The sequence below is a fragment of the Talpa europaea genome (genome assembly GCF_964194135.1).
Source record: "Talpa europaea genome assembly, chromosome: 14".
Classification (NCBI taxonomy): domain Eukaryota; kingdom Metazoa; phylum Chordata; class Mammalia; order Eulipotyphla; family Talpidae; genus Talpa; species Talpa europaea.
Window position 1 is genome coordinate 14,522,649 of NC_140082.1, and position 27,044 is coordinate 14,549,692.

Consider the following 27,044-nt stretch of genomic DNA (forward strand, 5'->3'; position numbering starts at 1 on the left):
CAATGAGAGTGCTTCAATGGCGTCTGTCCAGTGAACAGTGTGGGCCTGTGGGGGCCCTGAGGTTTGGCTCTGTTAGCAGAAAAACCACAGGCTCCATGAGGCCTCTGGTTTCAGCCACTCCGAGGCCCTTGTTGGGATGTGGGATGGGGTAGTGGGAACCCGTGGCTTGTATACCACTATTTTTGCAAACAAAGTTTACTTTCTGTTTAGGTAATATATGTTTATTATAGAAGATACAGACATTAAAAAAAGTATAGCAGGAGAAAAAAATTCGCCTATAATGTCATAATGTCATCTACATTAAGATGAGCGTTTTGATTTCTTGGGTTGTGTCCTTCTAGAGTTCATTTTTTTTGGTCCAGGACTGTATATATGCATATTTTATAAAACTGATTGGCTATCTGTTGCTGCTACAAGGTCCATTGTAGTCCACATCCTTCTTGACAGGCTTTAGGAATGTGTCCCAGTTGGTTAACCCAATGAGTAATTCCCAGTTACATCATGGCTGAACTGTGAGATATAAAAAGACTTCTACTGAGGGTTTTGGGAAAGAAAGTTTGTTTTCTCTCCTAAGAGGTCACCAAAAAAAAAGATGACTTCTTGATTAGCTGTGAATGAGGAAGTCTGTGGCCCTGGTTACTGCTAAAAAACACCTCATACCATGCAGGCAGCTGGCCTCATGATAAGCTGATGCTATGAAATCAGCAGAATGGAGAGAGACCAGGTTTTGGTGACTTTGTAAACCAGATCAAACCTTACCAGAACCCGCCCTTGCCAGTAGACATTTTTGTTTGTTGAGTCGATACAGATTTCCCCTTGTCTTTTTTTTTTTTTTTAATAGAGGCATGTTTTATTTATTTGTTTATACATGCACTGGGTACAGTCAGAAGTGCGGGAGGGTGAGAGAATTCACCAGAGCCAGAGCGGGGAGCAGAGCAGGCAGAAGGACCGAAGCACACTGCTGAGGGGAGCAGCGGGCGGCAGGAGAGGTCTGCGCGCCATGTGGGACCCTCCTCAGGTGGCCGGGGAGCAGCTGGGGATCGAACCTGCGCCGCAGAGGTCGCCGGCAGCTGCAGAGGTCGCCGGCAGCTTCGCAACCCAGCGCTCAACCACTGCGCCACCGGGGAGGACCCCCCCTTGTCTTTTTTTAAAGACTTATTTATGCATACAAGAACTGGATACAGGCTAGAGGTGTGGGGGGTGAGAGTGGGGAACAGAATAGGCAGATCTACTGAAATTCACTGCTGAGGAGAGCAGTGGGCTAAACAGGAGTGGTCTGCTGCGCCATATGTTGGACAGCTCCCTGGCTGGGGATCGAACTCAGTCCAAAGCAGTGATAGCGCTGAGACTTAAATTCTAGTCCAGCAGGGAGGCCCCCGAATGTGTGGTTTTCTATCCTATTAAGGTGCCATCATTCCCCTTCTGTGATGTGCTTAGGTTGTGTCTCCAGTTTTTCACCATGATAAGCAGTGTTTTGATAAACAATATTGACCCAAAAATTGATTCCCTTTCTATTGATTAATTTGAGTCAAACTGTCCTTCCCAAAGCTTGGAGGAATTCATATTTCCACAGCAGTAAGTAGACATAGCCTATCACAATAGTCTGGACAGAACCAATTGTATTTACAGTGTCCTCATTTATTTATAGAGAATGACTATTAAACAACAGCTCTAAGACTACTATTAAACCTTTGCAATAAAGTCAGTGAATGGAGGTAGCAGGGCCAAGCAAAGGGCTGGGAACAGACCTGACATCGATGAGGCTGAGTGTTTAGGGCCCATGAAAATGTTTTAATTTTAATTTCTTTTAAAATTAGAAGCAAGGAGCCTCCTGGTGGCCTAGCGGTTAAGTCTCAGTGCTGTCACCACTGTGGCCTGAGTTCGATCCCCGACCAGGGAGCTAACCCACTTACAGTTCATATAACAGACCTCTCCTGTTTCACCTGCTGCTCCTCTCAGCAGTGTATTTCAGTAGATCCCCCTGTTCTGCTTCCGACTCTGTCTCTGGTGAATTCTGTCACCCCCTGCACCACTGGCAGTTCTTCTATACAAAAATAAAAAAGTCTCAACACATCTAAAAAAAATTAAATTCAGAAGTGAAAAATAATGACTATCTAATAATGAACCCAGCCTGGATTAGAATCATCTTTTAATCAAAGTAGTTATAAAATCTAATTATATTTATTTATTTTAAATTTGTTATTATTATTTTATTGGAAGAAGGGCCCCAGGCAATCTGAAAGGTTTAACATCCATGCAGACATCATGTAGCCCTGGTTTGATGTTGAGAAGGAACTGAGTCCCAACTAGCTTCACTGGCAACGGGCACTGCGGGCAATTTACTGTGTTTGCCTTAGGCTTGCAGGGGGAAGAAACACCCTCATCTAGTCATCTTTGGTTTAGTGAGAAAGCACAGAGACAAGTGTGCTCCAAATCCCAGAGTGGCAATTCAATCTTTTCACCCTTCTGAGTCTTTCTGTTTTCTGACCTGTGAAATGGAATTTATGGGGCCTTAACGAGGTAAGAAATGAACGAATTAAAGCTAACATTATGGGCCTCCCTGGTAGCGCAAGGGGTGAAGCACCGCACTATGAAGCAATCCACAGCCTCTTCAGCATGAGTTCGATCCCTGGCCTGTCAGGGAGTAACCCACATGGCGCGCAGACCTCTCCTGACTCGCCCGCTGCTCCCCTCAGCAGTGTATTTCAGTCAGTCTGCCTGTTCTGTTCCCCACTCTGTCTCTGGTGAATCCTGCATTTATAGCCTGTACCCCAGTTCTTGTATGCATAAATAAATAAATCTTAAAAAAAAAAAACCCTTAAAAAAAAAATAAAGCTAACACTATGTGCATACTGTCCTAAAGGGCTTCATGTGCACTAAACCTCGTTTTCTCTTAGCTCCTACCGAGAATGTAATATTCCTAGCGCCCAATGTATTTCCCATAGAGTTAAAGCCCTGATCAGAGTTTCATCCTGGGAACTAAAAAACACAAACGAGGCTTCCCCAAGGTGTCAGTTTCCCCATTCTGCACTGTCGGGTCCAGAACCCCCTAGTCCGCTCGCGTCCGCCGGCGCCCTCTGCCGGCGCGAGGCGGCACTGTCTGGCCGGCTGCAGCCGAAGCGTCCTCGCTCTGGGCCGGCAGGGGGAGCGCGGCCGCTTTCGGGGCTGGGGATGCGCAGGACCGAGGGCCGGCAGGGAGCCCCGCCCCGCCCGCAGCCTGCGGAGGCCGCCGAGGGGCTCCGGGGCGGGGACCGAGAGCCGGGAGCGTGGTCGCCCGAGGGGCGGGGCCAGCCCGCGAGCCCAGACGTGGCGCAGCGGCCCGGCGCTTGGCCTCCAGCCTGCGGGGCGTCTGCGGCGGCTTGATGGTCCCCCCGCTGCCCCCGCGGCCCCTGTGGCTGTTTTTCGCGGCCCTCGCGGCTGCCGCCACCACCTTCCGGCCCGACTGGAACCGTCTGCACGGCCTGGCCCGAGCCCGGGTAGAGGTGAGTGTGCGGCGGGGCCCCCTCTCTGGGCGCACGGCCCCTTGCCGTGGCCCCAGAACCCCGCCGATTTCCAAATCCCCATCGCTCTCGCTCCCCAGCTGTAGAACGCCCCAGCTGTAGTACGCCCCAGCATCTTCCATGGATGCCGCAGGCACCAGATTTTGCGGCCTGGAAATATAATCCTCTCCCCAAGTCCCCATCCGGCCGGATAGAGAACCCTCGCCCGCCCCCAGAAACAGTGGCCAGGTCCCCTGGCTCTTCTACAGGCTCATGACGTTCCCAAACCTGCCCTCTGGAGCCCAGCTTCCCACCCCCCATCACTCCACTTTTTCCTGGAATTCCTTTCCCACCCAATTCCCTGTGGTCTCTCTTTGCTTAGGGTAGGGAGGACTTTGGGGCGCAGGCCTGCACTCCGCAAGAGCCAGGGAAGGGGGTTGGGAACTGCATTACCTGTCCTTATTCCGCAGCAGCCCCCACCCTCCCCTGCCAGGAAATTCCCGGCCAGAGTGTCGTGCTGTGTGACTTGGATCATGATGTAGGCCTTCGTCTTGTGTCTGACAAAGGGGAGGGAGCACAGAAGGAGGGGGGATTGGACGGGTGGTTGTGGGGTCTGGACATCTGCTTGGAAGAGGTCCCCCACAGGGAGTGCAGGGAGAGGGCCCTCCCAACCTCCTGTGTGTGTGTGTGTGTGTGTGTGTGTTGTCTGTATGCACACGCGCATATGCGCACACGCACAATCAGATGGTTTTTAGAGCTGGGTCACAGTTGGCTGGGAGGGCCCCCTCTGTGTGGAGTGGAGTGAGGACCAGATGGCATGTTTCGCCTATGGGGACCCCCATGGCAGTTTGGAGCTTTTTGCTTCTGAGCTATCTCCCTCCTGTGATTCTAGAAGTCAAAGGCCAGGCCCAGGTCTCTACTGCCTAAAAGGGGTAGGGTGATCCTTTCTCTTGGGCAATGGGAGTGAGCAGACAGTAAAGATGTGTCAGCAAGAACCCCAAGGCTGGTAATGGCCCTTTGAGTCTCTGGTCTTGCTTTTCTTTTCCTCTGGTGTCGCTAGGCCTTAGTTGCCCCTTGCGAACAGTTCCCCTGCTGCTCACAAAGGGCCTCCATCTCTTTCAAACCTTGGGATCATTCAAATCCTCACCTAACTTGGTGAAATAACCTCAAGGGTTTGGTTGGGGCAGATTCCAGGGACTCCTGACCTAACCCATTTTGTCCTCATCCAGACCTGTGGGGGATGACAGCTGAATCGCCTGAAGGAGGTGAGTTTGAGGAAGGTGTCCCCAGCTCTTGGGGGGTGGGCAACATGGGCCCAGTGATTGGGTGGAGGAGGGTCCCGGCACTGGGGGTCTGGAGTCTGCTCCTGCCTGGCTGTGCGGCCTCCCCAGACATCAGTTTCTCCAGGTCCCTGGAGGGGCTGAGGGCGGGGGTCTGATGCCCTGGTTCCTCCCCAGGTGAAGGCCTTTGTCACCCAGGACATCCCTTTCTAGTATCCTTTTTCTGTTCTGGGGAAGGGAGATGGGGAGGGAATCTGGGAAGTCTCCCATTTACCTTCACAGAGATAAAAAATGGTTTTCATCTGATGAATGGAGTTGACTGGTAGTGGCTGCCCAGAGAGTACTGAGGTGGTCTCTAAGTTGGGTGGGCAAGGGAAACTGACTAGCAGTGAGTGCCACAGACACGGGAATGGAGAGGAGGGCCTTTACTATTTACCCGAATTTCCTCCCATAAATGGGGATCATGCCCCATCTGGGCAAATGTGGCTGTGCTGTCCACATCGGCCAGGCCCCAAGGGCCCCCACCCTCCACAGTCCACCGCTACCCACCTTAACACCACCTCCAGCCACAACCTGGTAATGAAACACCTCCCGGGCGCCGACCCAGAACTGGTGCTGCTGGACCACCGCTACGAGGAGCTGGAGGTGAGGCCCTGGGGTGCGGGCGGGGAGGCCGGGCCACCGGGCGCGAGGTGGGACCTGGCGCGCTAACTACCCTCCTCTTTCCCTTCAGCGAATCCCACTAAGCGAGATGACCCGCGATGAGATCAACGCGCTGGTGCAGGAGCTCGGCTTTTACCGCAAAGAGGCGCCCGACGCGCCAGTGCCCCCCGAGTACCAGCGGGCGCCCGCTCGGCCCGCGGGAGACGCTCCTGACCGCTCCGATTTGTAGGCCCAGGAGCGTGATACCCACCGCTCCCCCCCAGCATCCCCCCCCCCAGCCTGAGCCCTGGGGACAGAATGAAGCGCTCAGCGTCCCGGGAGCATCTCCCTCGCTGAGGGTCGACACCCCGTCCCCAAGCCAGCAGGGATGAATTGGGGGTTCCTCTTTACTCCTTTCTCCCCTTCCTACCTCCATTAAATCTTCCTTAACTGAGACTCGACTCCTTCCTTGCTGTGGGAGGGTGGGGAATAGGAATCCCCCAATGTCCCGGGGAGGCCCAGTATCCCTGGCTGCGCTGCTGATGGATCTGGGAAGGAGGCACACCTTGTCGAACTGCTCTCCACGCAACCCTCCAGGAGAGGCAGAGCCAGGATCGTTGAAAACCAATAATTTATCAAAAACGCTGCGTGTGCATGTGGGGGAAGGTGTCGCGACAGACAGGGCGGCGGTGGGCAGGCGCAGAGGGAACGTGCCTGGACGGTGGGGGCAGCTTGCTGCGGGCTGGCCATGCGGGGCGGAAGGCTAGACATTCTTGCCACGCAGGCGCAGCTCATGGCGCCGCAGGTGGTTGTAGAGCGACTGCACATAGGTGAAGACGCATTTGGGGTCGGGCTTCTTGCCCATGATCATCATGTCCTCCACCTCCACGAGGGGCACGCAGTCCACCAGCATCCTGCAGGGAGGGGGCACGGGTGTGCTGGTCAGCGCTGGCCCTGCCACTCAGGGTGACCCTGTACCGGGGTCTTTTCCATTGGTAGGCTGCTGGTCTTCCACAAGCTCTTTATCGGCTGAAAGGGGGAAAAGCCTTCCAGGAAGGCAGGAAACCCCAGGCCTGCTCACTCAAGCCTGGAGGCACCTGTGTGGGGCGCAGGGCCCGACAGGCCGGAAGGGAGGAGGCGAACTGTGGCCCCTTCCAGTAAGGCAGAGTTCTAGCCCTGGGGAGGTACTGGCTCCAGACCCACCTTCTCTCTGGAGGTGGGCCTCCTGCCCACACAAGCCTGTTGGGCCCCTGCATCTGAAGGTGCCTGACCACTGGCAAATTTTCACTGCAGCCAGGACCTGCCCTAGGGGCCCTCTGGGCTCTGAATTATCTGCCAGTTGGCTAGCTTGGCACCTCATGCAGAGGCCCAGGAACCCCTATCCTTGCCCCAAGGGACAGCCCTGCTGTGTGAAATGCTGAGGGGGTGTGGGGAGGCTGTGTATGTGTGTGGAGGTTAGTTCTTTAACCCTTACTGTCTCCCTTGAGTAGAACAGGGGAGTCAGGGGAGGGCTCCAATCAATACATCGGAGCATCTACATTATGCTCAGGGGCATGGCCATCCTTGTGTACATGCTGTACTTTACAGAGAGGGAAACTGAGTCACAGAGCAGTCATTTGTTTCAAATGCCGCAGCTTAGTAGTGCAGGGCTGGATGGGTGTTGGCACCTGATTGGTGCCGCCTCCCCACTCTGGAGTCAGTGGACTAGTTATCCAACAATTGACAGCCCCTGGGCCCATTTCCCTTCCTCTCCCAAAGAAAGGCCTTTTCTGCCTTGTACCCTATCACCTGCTGTGCTGCGTACAGTAAGCACACAGTGTTAAGTGAGTTTCCTTTGGCAGGAAGGCCTAAGGGCAGGATTACTTGGTCCCAAGGCAGCCAAGAGTTCTGCACTACCTGTATTGTGCCTTCAAGGTCAACCCCAGGACCTTGGGAGGGCTGGGACCTACTCCAAGCTCACCTCGACTCCTTGAGGGAATAAGCTTGGGAGGTAGGAGGCCTCTTCCAGACCAGGTTTTACTGCTGACTAGATGTGGATGCTAAAAGCATCTATAATGCCCTGCCCTGTGACTCAGTTTCCCCATTTTTATAGCAACAGTTTATTCTCAGCCTCTGATGAGACCTTGGAAGCACTTCAGATGAGTGAGGGGTTCCTGACTCAAATGCTGATGTGCTACCGAACCTTAGGGTTGTCCCTGCCCCTCCCCTGGGTGTTTCTCCATGGTGGAGAAGCAGTTTCTCTCTGCAGCTTCTTCCAGCTGTGGCTGTCTCCCCAGGGATTCCTGCCTCCCTCCCCCAATTTGAAGCTCCCTCCCACTCCTGGTGTCTTCCCTGGAGACCTTATAAAGCCATTGTTTAGACCGGGGCTCAGGGCTCTGGGCTCCAGCTACCCCAGTGACAGGCCAAACACCCGGCAATTTGAGCATCAGGATGGCTGAGTCACACTTTCCAATTGGATCAGGGCCGGCTTGGGCCCCTCTCCCTCCAGACTGGCCTGCTGGGCAGCAGCTCCTAAGTCCATATATGACCTGGAGACAGCACCAAACCCATCCTCCCCTCACCTGCATGGCTTCTCTGAGTTTATGTATGTATGTATGGACTGGCCCCCACAATTGCTCCAGGCTCCCCAGGGCATCTAAATGCCCCCCAAGGTCTCTCCTGATTCATATTACTTCTGGCCATCTCCTAGCTCCCTCCTCTGTAGAAAGATCCCTTTTTCTTTCTACAAAATGGGGTAAGGAAAAAGTGATGGGGTAAGGAAGAGCCACTGAATGAAGAGTGGGGGTTCCAATGTGTGGCCCCTGCTCTGCCCTCATCCTCAATCCCTGCCCTGGGCACTCTGAGGCCACCTCTCTCCTTCTCCAAGCTCCTGGTCTGGAATGGACAGTTAGCTCAGGATCGGGATGCTCTGTGGCCTTGAGGTAAGGTGTCTGGGAGGGGGAAGTAGGGGATCAGAGAGGAAGTGCCATAGCTGGCTTGGGGATCAGGTCCCCAACCAGAAACATCTACCTGTTTAAATGGCCCTTGGTCCTGAGCTTCCCAACAGGGAGCCTGGCACTGCAAGTTGCTAGTGCACAAACTAGAGGCAAGCAGCTTTGTGGGCCCTCCTCCCCACCTAAACTGGATCCATCAGGAAGCCTGTCCTGTTCAAGCTGCTCCGACTATCTATTATAGTACATCCCTTCCTTCCCTTCCCTCACCCAAGGGAAGGGAATAATTCCAGCATTATTCTAGAATGCTAACCAGACCACATGTATCCATTCTCCATCCGGAAGCCCTTCATGACTCTTGCCTCAGGTAGAAGTTCGGCTGCAGCCCCTTCTTTTCCTCACACCTAGACTAAACTTCTTGCCCTTCCTGAGTGTGTCGTGCTCTCCATCTCGCTCAACCTTGGCTCTGTGCCTAGGCTGACCCCTCTGCCTGGGACTCCCTGTTCTTCTGTTGGCCTGAACTTGGTCAGATCCCAGCCTAGTTTGCACTTTTTTTCAGGCAGCTGTCCCAGACTTGCAGGCCGGTCAGCTGACTCCACTGGGTTCCCACAGTCTCCTGGGCTACCTCCCTCTCAGACCTGCTCACCTGGGTTTTTGCTGCCATTTAGTAGAAAGGTGTCACTTGCTAGGCCTTGAACGACCAGAAACAGGGTCATATTTGGCTCTTCTGGTTCCTCTCATGGTCCCCTTGCTCCCCCACCCACTTCCCAGGTCTCTCTCTGCACCCTACTGAGCAGATTCCAGCATAACGGGGGAAGGCGGGCAAGGCGGCATTTCTCACCGTGGGGCCCCGAGCAGGGGTTAGGACTTTTTGGTTTTTACCAGCCCCTTCTGGACCAGACAGCGGTAGAACTCCTGGATGTACGTGTACACGCACTTCCAGTCAGGCTCTCGAAGCCGCACCATGTCCTCTGTGTCCAGGAGCTGCGGGCAGTCCGCATGGGTCCTGGGGAGGGTAGGGGGCCGGGAAGGGGCGGGGTGGTGGGGCCCGGGTGGGGAAGAGAGGGGAGAGGCAGAGAAGAGAGAGGGGAGGAGAACAGAGAGAAACGCACATACACACACACACACAGAGACATGAGTTCAGTTACGTTCTCAGTGCCGCAGTCTGCCAGCCCCCCGCATGCCCCCTCCCCATTGTGGACGTGCCGCTTACTACCCATCACTAATGGTGTGCGATGCAGACAGGGGTGGGGGGCCAGACCAGTCACAGGTGCAGAGAACTCTTGGGACAAGCAGGAACTCGGGGTGGGGGGCAATGGCACTGATGCCAAGGTTGGAGAGGAGGGCTGTGCCCCAGGGAGGGGGGTGAGGGAGGCGTGAGAGGAGGTGGAGGGAGAGAAAGAGGAAGAAATCTGGGAGGGGGGAGTAGGGGATCAGAAAGAGAAAGGGAGAGAAGACAGAAGGAAGAGGGTGCTGAGAGTGAGGTGAGCAGACGGGGCAACGATTCCAAAGTGGAGGGCTTGTTGATATCCTATATAAGCCTCTGGCAACACCTATATAGGCTGGGCGGGCACGGTGCCCGGGCCAGGAGCCTCCTTTTGGAATCTCCAGCCGGGATCCCGTGGGAGCAGGAAGCTCTGGTGATGGTGGGAGGAGAGCAGGACAGAGAAAGGGAGAGAGAGGGAGAAGGGGGCAGAGGGAGGATGGAGGGGATATGGACAGGGCCACCTGGTGGGCCTTGACTGGGGCTGGTAGGCGGGCCTGCGGCTCCTTCGTTCCGGCGGCACCTGGCACGCTCAGCAGCAGGTGGGTGGGGTGGAAGAGGACAGGGGCTTTCTGGGGAAGGGGGTCTCAGCTGATGTCTGACTGTGGTTGACAGCTCCAGGGGTCCTCAGGGCATCTGGACTGGCCCAGAAGCTCAGCCCCAGATGCCCAGCCGACACCAGCAGGGCTGGGGCCCAAACTTACTCAGCAGATGAAAAGGCCACCTCGAAGTTCTGGCGCCGGTTCTGTGGGTTGAGCTGACCATAGTCGAAGGCCTCTGGGAAGAAGTTGTGAACCAGGGCACAGAAGGCCATCCCGTCACTCCAACTTGAGGAGAAGTTCTGGATGTCCACGTGCTAGGGGTGGTGGGAGTACTGGTCAGATCCCGCGTGCCCTCTCCCCACCCCAGCATTTAGAGATCCCAGACCTAGGGTACAGGCTCTGTAGCCTGCTCAAGGCTGCACAGCAGATGAACAAGTCAGTTTGTCAACTTCCTTGTCTCCTATTTAGGGGGACAGAGTGACCAAGAAGTCCAGCACCACCCACCCTAGGCATGGTCATGCTGCCTTCACTCCTTCCCTTACTTATAGAAATTTACCCAGTGCTGTCCACAGAGCAATGAGCAGGGGACTCCGAGACTGGGGTCTGGCCCTGAACTCCCACTAGGCTTTGCCACTTAATCACTAATCCTGGAATCTAGGGCAAGGCATGTGACTTCAGGAAGCCAGTTTCCCATCTTCCCAGTGAGGCATGGTGGTTGTGAAGTGTACTGGGATGAGAAGGAATTCTTTCTGCCATGAGGGAGGTGCCAAACTGCGCTCTGGGGGGCCTGCTGGGCGGCCTGGCTTTATAGAGCTCACCTCGTAGCCACGCGTCTTGGCCCGGCACCAGTCCAGCAACATCTGCTTGATGCTGTTGGCGTTGGGGACTCCGAAGCTGGTGGAGCGCTGCACGGCTGCGCGGGGACCGCCAGGGCTGCTGCAAAAAGTGGGAGATGGGAGGGGAGCTATGAGAGGAGGTCTGGCTGCAGTCGGGAGCCAGGTCACAAGACTGCAGGGCTTGGCCCGCCCAGGCAGAGGACCCCAGGCCCCACTGTTCTGACCCTCAGAGCCCTCCCATCATTGCTCCCACCGAGTCTCGGCCCCGCCCACACATCTTAGGCCCCGCCCCCAAGTCACGAAGCCCCCCCACCTCCCAGTCCCAGTCCCCAGCCTCTCACCCTGCTGCGCCTTCCTTCTCCAGCTTCTCAATCATGGCCTTGCGCGCCTGGGACGCCGAGGTCTTGGGCAGGCTCTGTGCTTTCATCAGCTCTTTCTTTTTCTCTGCTTGGCGTTTCTCTAGTGCCGCCAGGCTGCCGGGCCGAGGGCTGGCCTCATCCTCGCGGTCAAAGATGCTGAGAGGTAAAGAGGTGACTTAGACCAGCGGGAAAGAGCAGGCCCACACCCCTCACACCCCACTCTCCAAGGGAAGGGCTTTGCAGTGTCCTGACCCTGCACCCTGTAGTATCGCCACAACCTGCAGGGCTGGCTTGCAAGGGAGGGAACTCATCACACCCATTTTACAGAGGAGTACACTGAGGCTGGAACAGGGTGGAAGCCAAGCTCTTCACCCCTTGAAGTTTCCCGAGAAGGCTCGTGTATTATCAAATTACAGGTGAGTTCAGACTGGGAGCTCTATCAACTGACTTCGAGCCTCCTCATCATCATGGTATAATCACAACGCACGGCTCTGTGCTTTCCCATGTGCAGTTTTAAGCTTCACACAAGGAGGGTGGGGCCCTTATTCTTTCCACTGAGATGAGGAAACTGAGGTTCCGGGTTTAGATTTCACAGGACAGAGCAGGAACTTGAACACAGGTCTCCAAGTCCCAGGACCCGCTGGATCCCAGCCTGACTTCTGAGCCTGTGCCTGTTTTCTAGCAGCCCAGACATTCTCTGTGACACGGAGGTGTTGCCTTCCTTCCAGAGGCCAAGGGCACAGGTCTGCAAGGTGCAACATGGTCTGCAGACACTGCAAAAGCACATGGGGCAGCTCGGTGTGCTGGGTAGGCCTCTCTAAGGGTCGCTCAGAGCATTAGACTGCAGCAAGTCTTGCATCTCTCTCCTAGCGTAGCTGACGATTAAGCGAAAAGCAACCCCGCCCTCCAATGCTTGTCACCTCCCAGCACCTCCTTGAGTCTATTCTGTAAAATGGGTGTGCAGTGAGGTCCTTTGAGGGCAAGAGTCTGAGGGGAGAATGTGAGGGAAAGAGTCACTGGGTCCAGGGAGGATGTGTCTGGGGAAGGAAGTAGCTGACTCCTCTGTGGTTGGGGGTGGGTCGGGTCTCACCTGCCCATCTTCTTGGAGGAGGAGGACGAAGAGGATGAGAAAGTCTTGGTCTGCACTGTGGTGCTGCCACCGCCATCTACAAGAAAGAGGAAGTTCAGAGGTGAGTGCCTAGGCTGGACACCGGAGATGGGGCCAGGGGCGATGGTGGTAGCCACAGGTGGAGAAAAGTGACAGCTGGACAGAGAGACACACAGATCAAAGTATGGAGAGAAAGTTCGAGGAAGAGCCTGAGGAGGTGGCCAGGCAGGCAGGCAGAGGGCGACACCAGGCGGCCTTACTCTCCGAGCGCCTCACAAAACTTGACTCCACCGTGGTGGTCCGGGCCGTCCGTGTGCCATCACCTGGAGGGGCAGGAAGAGAGGGGAAAGGTGTGAGAGGCATGGAGTCAGTGCGGTGGATGCATTCCCACCCCAACTCTGCGCGGCCCCTTACTGGATTGGACAAGCCGCTCGGTCTTGGTGACAGTGCTGACAGATGAGCCATCGGATGCCCGCTGGCTGTGCCGCGTGGTGGTTTCGGTGGTTGTGTTGCCTCGGCTCTCCCCTGCCCGGGCCCGTGCCTCTTGTAGCCGCCGTTCCCGCTCCTTGTCCCTCTGGTCTGTGCAGGGGATGCCCCATGCATGCCGGGAAGGGCCACCCATCACCCACAGAGCACATATGCACAGGCACACAGGGCACACAAGGGGGTGAGGGCAACTTGTTAAGAAATACTGAAGACACAGGGGAAAAGGCCCTCTCTAGGAGTAGCTAGGGGTGAGGGGTCATAACTTGGCAGGGAGTGGGGGTGTGTGGTGGGTGGTGATGAATTTGGGCAGAAAGGAGTGAATATGGAATTCAAAGGGGAATTATTGGATCCAAGAAGGGAGTTTTTATGGGAGTAAAAAGTTGAGTCCAGAGGGAATATTTAGACCTAGGGAGGGTGTGCCAGGGTCCTGGGATAGATAAGCTGGGCGAGGGCAGTACTGAGTGTGCTTTCACATGGGCCTTAGGCAGGAGAACAGCTAGAGAATCCCATGAGAGTAATTGGTACTTGAGAAGCAATTTGATATAGGGAAGGAATAGCTGGGAGGCAAGCTGACAAAGGGAGTGACTGGGCCTAAAGAAGTGGAGATCGAGCCTGGCGAGCCATCAGTGGGCCTTGGAGGAAGCAGCTAGATTCAGAAAGGGAGCAACTGAATATCTGGAGAAGCAAATGAATCTAGAATCTGAGAGAAAGAGTCACTGGGTCCAGGGAGGATGTATCTGGGGAAGGAAGTAGCTGTGCCCAGGGAAGGGGAAGCTGGGTGGGGGTGGAGTCTCAGGTGGTCATTAAAGGACCTCAGGAGAAAGAAGCATCTGAGAGAAGGCGAATCTGGATTCAGGGAAGGAGTGGTTGACAGTACTTGAAGAAGCAATTGGATCCAAGAAGGAGTAGCTGGGAAAGAGAGTAACTGGGTCTAGGAAGGAGAAGAGAAGCTGGTTGGGGACAGTAAGTGGGGTGGTCAGGGAGAGAGAAGCAGCTAGGGATGGGAGCTGCCGGGTCCAGGGGGAGGGCGGCAAGGGAATGACTGAGTCTAGAAAAGGAGAAGCTAGGCAGGATGGTTGTTGAGCTGGAGTGTCTAAGAATGAAACCTAGAATGAGAGGAGTAGCTGGGGAATGGGGCAACTGCATCTAGGATGGGGCAGCTGGCTCTCTACCTCTCTTCCTCTGTCGGAGCTCACGGAGTGCTGTCCGGATGAGCTTCCGCTCCTCAAAATCTGTAGCCTGATCCAGCTGCAGAGAGAGCCCCTCTCATTGGTTACCTGGTGCCTGCTGGCCCTCACCCCCGCCAACCTCTAGTTTGCACCAGATCCGGCCATACCATCTTGTCCAGGACGCTCTCGTCCTCAATGGCCATCAACTCCTCTGTACTCAGTGGGCTCCGCCTCTCTGGTGCTTTGTTCACCTGAGTTTGCTTGGCGTCATGGGCCACTTCCACTGCTGCAGAAGGCTCTGCTGGCTCTGGCTCCATCTGCAGGATGATGAGAGAGAACATGGGCTTCTCTCAGGGGTGTAGATGAAGCTGGACCATGCCCCCACTGGGCAGGAGACCAGGCCCTGAAATAACCACAAGCCATCCAGACTGCCTGTCCACGGACAGCCATGGTAGTGTCAGGCTCAGAGAAGAGGTACTGCCAGCCTTGTTGTAGGGCTTCCCATGAACCCAGAATTGTGTTGACACAAGCGTGGCAATAATGGTGCTTTCCATTCAGCAGTAAGCATTTGTAGAGACCAGGCATTTTACTGTCCCCATTTAACAGAAAGGAAAAGTGAGGCTCCGAAGCTGTATGACTTGCCACATCCTGTAAGTGTGAAGTAATCCGGGGTTCTGAAGGTAGCCTAATTATTGAACCCGAGTTCTTTTTGCTGCTCCCTTCTCAGCCCCAGGTAGGCTGTGCTCTGTTCCTGCCAGTTCCCAAGGCCTGGGTCCTCCAGGGCCAGTGCCCAGGCAGCACCCCCGCAATGAGGTTGGACCAGAGCCCTCACTCCCTTGGCAGAGGGCAGTCAGGTGTCTGCCCCAAGCCAAGTCTTCTCTGAAGCTTGCCCCCCACTCCCTGACCCCCCACTGAGAACCACCCTGTAAGGCCCCTGTAGCTCCAAACTAGCCCCCGTCTTTCCCACTTCCAAGGTGTCTCCCCAGCCTCTTTCAGACAAGCCCCTTGCCCAAATATCAGAGCCCCATTCCTTCTGGCAGGGCCTCTCAGCCTGCTGTAAGAGTAAGGAAAGCTGAGGTAGCAGCTGTTTCAGAGAGGTTGGGCCTGGCTGAGGCTGGGGATGGGGGTGGGGGTGGGGACTAGGCCAGAGGCTGCCAGGGTGGCCGCCACACACACCAGCGGGCCAGGAGCCTGGCACCCTCTTGCTTTGGTCTTGGAGCATACAGCTCAGTCCCCCATACAGATAGGTAAAGTGAGACTCAGAGAAGGTGCTGGCACACCTAAGGTCACTCAGCAGAGGCAGAGCCTAGCTCAAAACCATCCCCTTCCCCCGGCCCATCGGGACTTACGAGACTGCTGCTGCGGACAGGGCCGGCAGAGGAGTGGCGGCGGGTGCTAAAGGCAGGTGGGTGGGCCACAGGGGTCCCTGCATCCTCAGCCGCTTGAAATAGGGTCTCAGGGTCAGCAGCGGCCAGGAGCAGCTCACTGGGCTCCAGCTCAGGCTCAAGGTCAGGCACAAGTGGGACCCCTAGATGAAGGCTCAGCACCTCCACCTGCCTGCCGAGTGCATCCAGCCGCCGGCTCAGTGCTGTGGTCTCCACCCTCAGCTCTTCAGCTGCTCGGGCCACTGGCTCCACGGCAGAGGCAGCCGCCTCAGCTGCCTGGGTCACTGCCGCCCGGCCTGCCTCAGCCACTGCCCGCAGCTCCTCCATTGCCCGACCCAGTTGCTCCTCAAGAGCTACAGCTAGCTCAGACCCTGGCCCTGGCACCCCCGGCATGATGCTGGTGGGTGTTCTATGGCGGGGTGACGGGGACAGTGGTAGGGGCTGCTGCTTCTAGCTGGCAGTGTCAGTCTTTGCAGCTGAGGGCGAAAGCAAGGGCAGTGGGCCTGCCCCGCCCCTGCTGGCCTCTCAGCCTGCCACCAGCCAGCTGGGGCTGCTGCCCAAATAGAAACCTATTCTGGGCTCCCCGTGGAGGGGGGGAGGGGGAGGGGTGGCCTGCCCAAACAGGCCATCCAACAGGCCTAGCCTTAGCCCTGCAGAGATCACAGACCCAAAGCATGGCAAGGCTGCAGGGGTTCTGAAGGATTACTGAGGTAGGGAGCAAGGAATGCTGTTTTAGAAAATCTTTATGCAGATGGGTAAGTGGAGGCACAGGGAAGCAGGACTTGGAGCAATCTGCTGTAACAAGTGTCTTGTCCCTGAGATAAATGTCCTTAGGTCTGCCTGTGGTGCTCAGAGCCAAACTGCGCAAGTATATTAGAGGTACATTATCTGCTTCCCCTTGGCTCTAGATGGGGAAACTGAGGCGAGTTGGTGGTATCAGACCCGGGGCACACTGCAGCACCCTCTCACCCACCCAAAGGTCTCAGCTACACCTCCCTCACTCCCTCGGCAGAGAGCAGTTAGAACCTGCTCTGTGGGGGGAAGGGCAGCGAAGCGGCTGCCTCCTCCGTGGAGCCAGTGGCCCAGCAGCTGAAGAGCTGCGGGTGGAGACTGCAGCACTGAGTCAGTGGCTGGCTGCTTTCTTGTCCCTGCCTTCTCCCTGTTACCCCGGAGAAGGTCCAAAGCCGGCTCTAGCCATCTCACCTCCACCAAAGTCCTATTCAGTCCCAGGTGCAGCACAGAGGGCATTACCTAGGCAGACAGGTGGCCCGGTGGGGATCCCTTCCCCAGCTGAGCTCTCAGCCAGCTGATCCTGGGCTTGGGAATTAATAATGGAAGGGTGTAGAGTATTTCATTCCTGTGACACCTGCTAGGCTGCCACCTAGGCTGCCACTTGACTGATACCCCCCCATCAGTGCTTCTCCCCAGTCCCCCAGAGATGCTGACGCAGATGCTAATCGCTAATCTCCAATCTGCTAATGGACCTTGGATCTTGGCTGAGCAGATGAGCAGCTCTGCACCTTGGGGCTGAGGTTCACTGTGGGATAGCAACTGGGGCAGTGGTCCTGCCACAGGAAGAGGGAGAACACCCTCTCTGAGCCTCAGTTTTCTCAGCTGTTCATTAGGAATCAACCCACCATCCTGGGGTAAGTATCAGAGATCAGCATGTGGGAAGCTTAAGAACAGAGTAAGCCTCTGCTGTGTCTGATGGCTGATACCCTAGTTGGCTGTGGCACTGGGCAGCCGCCTTTTCTCTCTGGACCTCAGTTTTCCCTTTTGTACAGTGGGGAAGGAGTGGCGCAGAGGAACGCTGATATCCCTATTCCCTGAAGCAGTCTATATAAGGTTAATGGATGGATAAGGCTGGTGGAGGGACTTACCTTAATGCTGTAGCCTCTCCGGTTACCAGGGGAGGCATGGCTGAAGCTGGTGACTTGAGTAACATTGCCCACCCGGGACAGGGTCCCTGGGCTGCTGATATGGGTGATGGTGCTCTTGCCCCCGCTGCTGGTGCTGAGGAGGGTAGGAGGTGCCCGTAGTGTCAGTTCTGGAGGTGGACAGAACTGCTGTTAGGATCAGGTGAGGTGAGGGCAGTGCCAATTAAGTTTGCTGGCATCCCCTGCTCCCAGTGTACCCTTTAGAAATACCCTGTGCCGTGGCCACAGCATCTGAGCTATGTACAGAGCTGGTGGCTGCAGGTGCTCACCCAACAATGGGGAGGTAGTGGGGAGGCCTACCTGCCCTCTGGTTGCCTGCGGGCAGCAGCACCCGGCCCGTGGAGGCCTGGCCTCGGCCATCCTTGATCTCGATGGTGAATGTGGTCTTCATACTGCCCCCTGGCTCGGCAGTGCCGACAGGCAGTGGGGCACTGGGCTCCTCTGTGCAGGCCACGGGCCCCCCTGCTCCGTTTTCAAGGGGCCTGGCAGCCAAGCCCCGCCCCCGGGGGCCCTCCCCCTGGGGGCAGCTCTGAAGCTGGGCCAGGGGACGGGCTGTTTCTGGCTTCTTACTGAACTGGGAGGAGGTAGCACCAGGGTCCCGTGAGGAGTTGTTGGAGGAGGAGGCAGGGGTGGTGCTGATGAGGGAAGGGCCTGGGAGCCTTGCGGGGGTCGAGGGACCTAATTCTGCCCGGGATGGGCCGTCCTGGCGTGCAACAGCCACAGGAGAGTCAGATGTGAACTTGCGTACGCGGTCACGCACAGAGCCAGCCCGCTGGAATGGCGAGAGTCCGCCAGCAAGGGGGGTAGGCTCTAGAAGGGACAGGAGAGCTGTCAGTAGCTGGGTGGGTCAGAGTGGACTGCCCAGAACCTGGGGGAGTGGGAACAGACCATACCTTGGTTCTGGACTGGCTGGCGGGATCTGAGCACAGACAGGGAGCGTTGGCAGGGACGGGGTCCTGCCATGTCTGACAGTATGGGGAGGCAGTAGTAGCCATGTGGGGGAAGAGAAGAGAGTAGATATGGAGGAGTCACCTCTCATAGTCCTTTTAGCCTCCCAAACCGTCCCTGTATCCCAACCTCTCCAGCCTCCTGGTCTCCCCGCTTAGTTGCATCTTTCTTGCAGGACTCTCCTTTCCTCCCCGAATTAACCCCAGAATGACCTGGACACTCTTGGGGCCTGGGGCTGAGGAAGGGTGCCCAGATCCTCCCTGCTGATGGGGGGCAGGTGGGGGACACCCCCCTCCCTCCTTGACCAGCACTGCCCCTGGCTCCAGCTGGGAGATGGGCAAACTCCCTTATTGGGGAAAAGAATGTGCCTGAGGCCCGTTGCCTTTCAAGGCTGCGGGGAGGCCTCTGGCCATGGGTGGGGGGGCGGGCCAGGCCGGAGGCGGGACACCTCAGGGGCAGTGGGAGGAGTGTCAGAGACAGCCTGGACCTGAGGAGGCTGGAGCTGTTAGGCACAAAAGCCCATTTTCTAGGCAGGGAAAGGAAGGCTGGGGATGGGGAAGGCCGATGCCGCCCCCTGGGACGCTCACCTGTTCTCTTTGTGTTGGAGGCACTTCTGGTGGAATCTTCAGCAGCTGCAGGCTCCGTGGGACCAGGCAGGAGCTGCAAGGGAGACAGGGCATGGGCAGGATCTGACTCGCAGACCAAAGAGCTCACCTGCCTCGCGCCCCTAGCCCTCATCCAGACTCACCTTGTTGACCACCTGTCCCTCAGTGCAGGGGGGTGCTGGCAGCTCCTGGGTTTCAGGGCTGGTGGCCCTGGACAGGGTGGGTGGTGGCTCAGAGGTGCCTACAGCCTTGTCAGCAGGGCACTGGGCCTCAGTAGGCTCCAGTGGAGGCTCAGGAGAGGCAGTGGTGGGCGAACTGTTGGGTGAGGCAGGTGACCTGGGTGTGCCCCCAGGTGCAGCCCGCAGTAGGAGCGTCACCGTGGTCACATCCTGGTTGGTGCCCTCAGGGCTTGGGGTTGGCTCCGGGACCTCTACCTGCTGCTTCTGTTCTCGCTCTGGCACCTGAAAGGGAACCACAGGATATGTGTGACCAAAGCTACCCAGACTGGCAGGTGCCTGGGGCAGGGCATGCAAAGCAGAGGGGTTGGGCATAGCTTCTTAGGGGCACACCTGCATGAGCAAGGGCACCGGCACTGGCCAGCCTTGAGTGGTCTCTGATCCTCACTTCCCAGCCTCTTGTACTGCCTAGTCAAGGGCAGTTCAGAGAGGACCAGATCTAATGCCAGGGGTTGGGGATGGCAGGAGATCTGCTGGGGACTCCCAGCCTTCATAGACCATCGGCGCCAAGGCCCCTGACCTGTCCCCTGGCCTTAGCCTGATTAATCGGGAATAGCAGGGGAGTCCTGCCAGGACCAGGGACCCAGTAACCTCTGCTGGCTACTGAGAGAACCCACACAGCCTGACTTCTCACCCACATTTCTGGAAACAAAGCCGAATCTGTGAACAGTACTCCACCAGTCAGCAGGCTCTGATATACAGGCCCTGGTTAGCCAAGGTAAGGATGTGGATGCCTGGGGGGGCGTGAGGGGGGTAGCCTTGGGATGGGTTTAAGCTGCTGAGGTACCAGGGTCAGATATGCATTTCAAGGAGAGCCCTTTGCCTGCTGAGTAGAGGCCGGAGAGCCAGAGTGGTGGCAGAAGTTAAGTGTGAAGATGACCCAGACAGCAATGAGGGTGGTATGGGGGCATTTAGGAGCAGTGGAGATAGGCTGGCTTTGAGGGGAAGGCCTGGGTAGAGACAAAGTCTGGAGTTGGGGAACATGTGGCCAGGGGTTGCCTGGGAGAGAGGTCAGAGGCCTGAGATTGAAGAACCCACAAACAAGCTGGGGGGCCCCTCTCAGTGGAATACCAGTCTTGCAAAGACATGCAGGTGCTCCGTGCTGCTGGTATCTGTGGGCACAGGACCCTGACCCTGCTCCCAGCATGCTCGCACCGATTACCTCACACTGTTCCAGCCTGTGGGCTGCCAGTCCCTTGCTGTTCTCGCTTGAGTCACTGTTGGGACGACCACTGCACAGTCTCCCAGCCAAGGTGGCAGCTGGAAAGGAAGGAACACACCAGAAGAGTGGCTGGGAGGTGCTGTGGGAAGCATGCAACAGGGCAGCGGGTGGGCAAGGGCAGGACACATACCCTCAATCTCCTGGGCCCGCACGCGGCGGATGGCAGCCCGGATCAGCTTGCGTTCCTCGTATTCACCGGCACTTCGCAGCTGTGGGAGGACCAGATGTTGGGCTTTGACGTCCAAATCCTCTGCCCTGTTCCCGCCCGCCCTGACATCGCCCGATCCTCACCAGCACGGTCAGCTCCTCCACATCACTCATGGACTCCAGCCGCCCTGCCAGCCGTGCCAGAGCAGCCCGTTGCTCGGCCTCCCGCTTCTGAGAGCTGCAGGGACATCATGACTGTAACCCCCACTGCCATGGCCTGGTCATGAAGGATGTGGACTGAGGGTAGGGACCAGGACAGGGAACCCAAAACTGTAGCAGAGATTCAAGTGGCTCTGCATACCCTCCGTTTACACGCTGGCACATACACGCCCGGGGATGTAACCACCGATAGCACATGCTGGGATATGCTGTCCGTGTGGGCGTGATGGGCATGTGGTCCATGCCCATAGATATGTGTGTGTATCCCAAATGGCAGCACTGTGTGCCCTGGTGGGTAGCACACATACCTGTGCTCTCGCCTGCCTACACACACAAGCTGAGCCCTGGCAATACACCCCCCACCTGCATGTCCAACCCCTGCCACTCACTGCAGCCAGTTCTCCTTGTTGTCCTGCCGCTCAGCACGGAAGCGCTTGGATGCCAGGGCCTCCTCCTCACGCTCCAGCTCCTGCCGCTGCAATTCTCGGATGGCCGAGCGTATGCGCCGCCGCTCCGCCAGATCCGCTGTGACCTCCAACTACAGGGCGAGCAGGAGCGAGGAGCTGGTCATTTTGGCTGCCAGGGTGGAGGGCGGGCACTGGCTGCCCACGGCTCTGCCTGGGGCACAATGAGTGATCTGTCTATATTCCCCCCATCTCAAGCCCGTCCCCTGCCTGCCCGCCCACCCAGGACCTCCGGGGAGACCCAGCTCATAGAGCCCAGGCTCCCGATCAGCCCACTCTGCACAATGGTTCACAGAGTGTGCAGCTAGCAAATGCCCACCTGTGCCAGGTGGCACTCCTTCCTGCAACTCTACTCCTACCCCTCAGAGTTCTGCATCAAACCCCCAAGAGCCAGGGACACAAAGCAGGAGGAGGAGGAAGACCCACCCTCTGGGTCCCTAACAGTGTCTCTGGGGAAGGAAGGTGATTCAAACAGTTTGTGCTCCCTGTTGAGCAAGGGAGACTCCCATGCTCTAGTCCCAAAGCCCCACAGCCCTGCTGAAGGGTTTCCACATTGGAAAGATGGGGAAACTGAGGTAGGGCCAGGAGCTCAGAAGTCCCAGCCCCTTGCTTGGCTGGGGACTATTTTTTCCCCCTGTGCTGGCCCAGTCCTAGACACCACGCAAGGGGTCCAAGTGGAAGGGCCCATCCTCCAGACAGATAAGGCAGCAGATAGGGGCCACCCAAAACCTTAGAGAGAATGTTCTTGGGGAACAGGTGCTCTTACCAGATTCTTAGCCCCCTAGTCCCTGGGAATTGGGGGTGGCTGGTATAAGCAGGTCCAGGAAAGGGCACCTTCACTAAGCAGTCAGCCAATTCATACCTCCACCCCCCACAGAGCCTCTGGCTCAAGGAAGAGAAGTTTGGCCCAGGGCCCCCCAGGAAGGCAGAAATAATATCAGAAATAATCCTGCAGTGTGAGACGGAGTCAGATGAGGGCAAGTATAGGTACAGTGATTTCTTCTGGCCCCGCCCCTCCAAATCATTCGGGGGCAGGACCCAAGAATTCTCTACCCCTTTTTAAACTCCTTCGCCTGCTCCATGGGGGAAGCTGGGTGTGTGGGGGGACAGGTTTTCACAGGGAATGTGGGCTGGCCCAGCTCATCTGGGACTTCACTTGTTCCAGTCTGAAGAGAACAGGGAGAGTCCTGGAGGACTCCAGGGTCCCTTCAGGTTCCTCATTCCTGAGGAGCTATGGAGGGGGTGGGGTTCCCTGAGGCTCATGCCAGACCCCCCACCTGGCTCCAATCTCATTCCAGTACAACTCTGGCCCGGTGGTCAGGAGCGTGTCCTTTAACCTTTCTGTGTCTTGATTTTCTCATTTGCCAGAGGGAACACTGGCTCCCATCAGGGCAATGGGTGGGGATGGGGGCAGGGCTTGGGGGTCCCTCCCTCCACACAGCTGGGGCTGCTATAAGCCTCACATCCCCAGGCTCAGTTCCAGCCACTCAAGAGCAGGGAGAGGCAAAGGCAAATGAGGACCAGATACAAGAGGCATCAGGAACATTTATTGAGAAGCTTATGTTTAAGAAACCCCACTGCTTGACCTAACCCTAGCCCCCCAGAAACCCTAGGCACTTTAGTGATTACTCCCATTTGACAGATGAAGAAACTGAGGTTTGGGGAGAAGAGACCTGCTCAGGGTCAAATGACCTGCACTATGGTTTGAACCCAGGTCTTTCTGATTCTGCACCCTCCCCACCCCCGGGCTGAGGATAAGCTCTGTTACTGGGGTCTGTCTACCACAGTGTGTACCTTGAGGACCTTGGCACTGCGTTGGGCACCCCTCTAATCTGGATTGGAGATACCTTGGGAACTCAGTATGGCAGAAGGAGGGAGAATGGCTTACCTCCCCAGTCTGCTGTCCTGGCCTTTCTCTGTACTACACGTGGAGACTGGGGGCCTCGGCATAGTTGGTGCAGCGCAGCCCTCCAGTGCAGAGGGTAAAGAGGCTCAGAGATGCACTGACTAGTCCTTTGTCTCCTGGGTCCGCCTTCCCCATGCCCTGGGCTCCAGACATGGGGTCTTTGTCCCAGGAAAAGCCTGATGTGGGAGCTTGGCCACCTCTGCAACCCTCAGTGTCCCCAAATGGAAAGTGGGAGCCTCTGTCTGATTGCCCCTGAGTGGGTGGGGCAGGGCTGAGGAACCGATCACCTCATTCCACGGGTCACCCTCCCCCATGACCCTTCCCTTTGGGCCTGGGGGCAGAGTTGGCTCACAGTGTCCCTGCTGTGCATCCTGCTTCCCCGCCCTCTCAGGCCTCCCCACTGCGTGTGAGGAGGGCCGAGGGAGGCAGGGAGGGAAGTACAAAGCGCCATTGTCCACCCAGGGAAAGGGGAAAGGGATGGGGCGGGTTCTGGAGTTGCCCAGTGAAATTCTCCCGGGAGGAAAGAAGGCGCTTCCTCCTCCCGGGGGGTCAGGCCTCCCGGTACTTTCTGCCTTCGCTGCTGGGGTGGTGTCTCCGGGCCTGGGTCTCCCCATCAGCACGGTGGGGGACACTTTCCAGGCGGTCACCCAGTCCCAAGTGGGGCACCCGCCCGCGCCGGAGCGAAGTCTCGCCAGGGGGCGCCGCGGGCCCTCAGGCTGGGAACCCGCCCGCCCCGCTCGGGCCCGCCCCCTCGCCCCCCGCGCAGCCCGGCCGGAGGGGGAGCCAGACAGGAAGGCCCCGGCTGCTGCCGGCTTCCAAGCCCCCGGCCGAGGAGAGGAAACCGAGGCTCACAGGAGGCGCGCAGCTTCCCCAGGTCGCTGCCCCGGGGAGAGTCGGCGCCCGCGCGCCAAGGCCGGGGCGCGGCGCAGGGGCGCGCGGCGCGCCCGTCCCCAGGTGCCCCCGCCGCGCGGCCCCCCGCCCCGGCCGCAGGAATGTGAGGGAGCCGAGGCCGGAAGCGGCTGCCCAGGCCCCGAATCGGCCCGACGTCGGGGCGCGGGCCAGCTTTTCCTTAAAAGGCGCGGCCCTGCGGGGAGGAGCCCGCTCCGGGACGCCCCCGTCCTGCCACGAGGCCGGCGGGGCCCGGCCGGCGCGTGGGGCGGGACCCTCGCGGGGACGCAGGAGCGGCGGGCGTCGCGCAGTGAGGAGCCAGCCCCGGAGGGAGAAGACCTGGGGCGGCCCGGCTCGCAGACTTGAGGGGCGGGGTCTCGTCAGTCCTTTCCCAGAGTGGGGGGCGGGGATCGTCGCTCCAGCCTTCCCTCCCCTTGCTCGAAACCCCTTTACCGCGTGCCAACCCCGCATGGTGCCCTTAGGGGCTGACGGATGGAGAGCCCTGAGACTCAGAGCGATCCCCAGGTGACAGGGTCGCTTGAAGACCCGGCTGTTTCTCTGGAATGCTCTGCCTCTCCCGGAGACCCCTGTTAGGATTCGGATTTCCTGAAAGGAAGTCGCGCTGACAAGGTGGCAACCTTGGGAAGCCCAAACCCGTTCCCTCCAGGCAGCACACAGCCGGCTGTGGTGATGGCGAGACACCCAGAGTCCAAGAGCTGGCCTGAGGATCCAGGCCGAGTGCCCGGTGTAGGTCACGGTAGTGGCCAGGCTAGGCTGGCTGGGTCCAGCCCCAACCTCCAAAGGAGTGGGGGGTAGGAGGGGAGTCCGAGGTAAATCTTTAATTTTCCCCTTGGACAAGGGTCAGGGACTGGGAGGTGGGGCTCTAGCTCCTCCGGCTCAAGTGCTCCTGTCCTTGCTGCTGGGCACATGTCTGCCCTGGTGCTACCCCCCGGCCTCTCTGTGCCAGTGTGTGTGTGTTTGTATGTGGAGTGGGGGTGTTAAATAGGGCATTTAAGAAGCTAGGGAAGGGGGATAGTGACCCCATTCTAACTCAAGATCAAGGCCCATGTGCCTTGATTTCATCCCCGTGCCAACTCGAGGATCTAGAGAATATGTTTACACAATCCCCCCTCCCATTTTATAGGTAAAGAAGCTGAGGCTCAGAGTGGGAAAATGAGCGTAGAAGTCACAGAAGGGCCCCTAAGTCCTCCTCTATAGGCTTTTTTGACCTTGATTTACCCAGGACACTTGGTCCCTCATAGGGTTTGTTTGGATCCTGTCACATCCTCTTTCTAGCTGGGTGTCCTGGGACAGGTCGTTTCGCCTTTTTAAGCCACAGTTTCCTCCTGGCTCTCAGAACTCTGTCACCATTCTGTGACATGGTGTACTAAGTACCCAGAAGGCCCTTTGCTGGGCCCTGGCAATTTCAGTAATTGCTGTTACTGTTCCCATTGGACCAGCTTCCAGGGCACTCCCCAGGCGGTTGCTTGGGAGAGGCAATTCCAGTCTCCCCACACCTGTGACTGCACATGGGCGAGTCCTCAGCAGTTACTGTTTAAACAGGTGGTGGCAGTGGGGGGCTGGGAGGGACCAGGTCTTAGCACCTGGCATACACAGGCACATGCCATGGGGGCCTCTATATCAGTCATGCAGAACCAGCCTGCTCCTGTTCCCCTGTTCTTCTTCTTGCCCCCTGCCCCCATGACCTCCTCTTGTCAGCTGAGAGGGAGCCTGGACAGGCTCTGCCTCTCTCCTACATGACTTGCCTGTCCCCCGTAGTGGGGATGATAGGATCACTTACCAGCTTCCGCAGGGCTCCCTCATCCAGCCCAGCTAAGGCCTCGTCCACCATCTTGCCGGCCCCTAGCTCCATCTGTCCCCTCGTGGTGAGATCCCCAGTACCAGTGGCACCTGACACCAGCTCAGGGGGTTCTGCAAGGAACAGACATGAATCAGGGCCTGTGGGGCCTCTAGAAACCTGCTCAGTCATGCCTCAGTTTCCCTTTCTAATCTATGATCATGTACCGCTGTCCCATCCTTGCCACCTATGATGTGGCTCCTAGTTGGAAGTTGCCTTCTGCCCTGGTGTGGTATGCTGGAAAACTCACCAAACCAAGAATAGGAGTCCCTGGTCCCAACCCAGCCAACTCAACTGCCAGCCTGCTGTGTGGCCTAGGCTGGGCCCTCATCCTAAGCATAAAGCAGAGAGGGAAGGGATCTGAACTGAGAAGCCAGGCCTCAGCAAGGCCCACCCAAGCTGTGCTCACCACCAGGGGGTGCCTGCCAGACTCTACAGTTTCCTGCCCCACCCACCCATCCCCAGAGCTGGTTCAAGCCCCCACCCACTTTGAAAGCTCAGCCTCTGGCTATGGACTGAGCCCCTGTCCAAGTCCTTGCTGCCACTGCCACTCTCATTTCCCAGGTAGCTGAAACTATTGGAAGTAACACTTCTCTTCCAATTCTTGGAGACAGCCCTCTCAACACACCCCTCTCCATACCTCCCCTTTCTGTTTTCCTCCTTAAGCTGTCTTGACCTGGTGAAGCAAGAGGTCCAGGCACCCAGCAACTCCTGTCAATTCACAATCAGAATTCAGTTCCCCAGCTGGAAGGTCCTTCAGAAACTGACCATCCAACATCTGGATTTAGGCAAATTCGAACATTGGAGAGGGCAAGGGATATGTCAGAGGGAGGAGATCCCAAAGACACAGCAGGTAGGGAGGAATTTAATAAAAATCTTGGCCACTTCCACCTCTGAAGCCCTCATTATCCTAGGAGTCAGGACACTCCCTCTTACCCCGTAATGGACCCCTAAATCCTGGCCCAGTCTCCCAGTGTAGCTCTTTCTTTCCTCCTGCCAACGCTAATGTCTTCTGGAATTTGAGGGCCACAGCCTGACAAACCATAGGTGCTTAATATATGACTGAAATGGTGCGGGGCTTCCCCTAGTCCCCAACTCATCCCTCAGTCATCTCTTCCCCCTCCCCAGAAGAGT

At 57.3% G+C, this 27,044-nt stretch overlaps 2 protein-coding genes across 2 annotated transcripts; one reads left to right on the forward strand and one right to left on the reverse strand.

The window, feature by feature from the left end:
* Window positions 1-3,362: 3,362 nt before the first annotated feature.
* SELENOM (selenoprotein M) lies at window positions 3,363-5,827 on the forward strand (the record flags this gene model as incomplete). Its single annotated transcript, XM_084253476.1, has 5 exons — window positions 3,363-3,482; window positions 4,709-4,744; window positions 4,937-4,971; window positions 5,326-5,404; window positions 5,493-5,827. The coding sequence occupies 5 exons, from the start codon at window positions 3,363-3,365 to the stop codon at window positions 5,649-5,651; spliced, it is 429 nt and encodes a 142-aa protein (XP_084109602.1). The 3' UTR covers window positions 5,652-5,827.
* Window positions 5,828-6,096: 269 nt separating this feature from the next.
* Window positions 6,097-26,241, reverse strand: SMTN (smoothelin; the record flags this gene model as incomplete). Its single annotated transcript, XM_084253618.1, has 21 exons — window positions 6,097-6,315; window positions 10,300-10,451; window positions 10,956-11,073; window positions 11,315-11,488; window positions 12,423-12,498; window positions 12,701-12,763; window positions 12,855-13,019; window positions 14,099-14,174; window positions 14,263-14,412; window positions 15,445-15,537; window positions 17,361-17,527; window positions 17,718-18,227; window positions 18,311-18,382; window positions 18,953-19,025; window positions 19,114-19,431; window positions 20,369-20,466; window positions 20,559-20,637; window positions 20,720-20,813; window positions 21,184-21,332; window positions 25,854-25,984; window positions 26,157-26,241. 21 exons carry the CDS (start codon window positions 26,239-26,241, stop codon window positions 6,165-6,167), a joined length of 2,994 nt encoding a protein of 997 aa, XP_084109744.1. The 3' UTR covers window positions 6,097-6,164.
* Window positions 26,242-27,044: the final 803 nt, after the last annotated feature.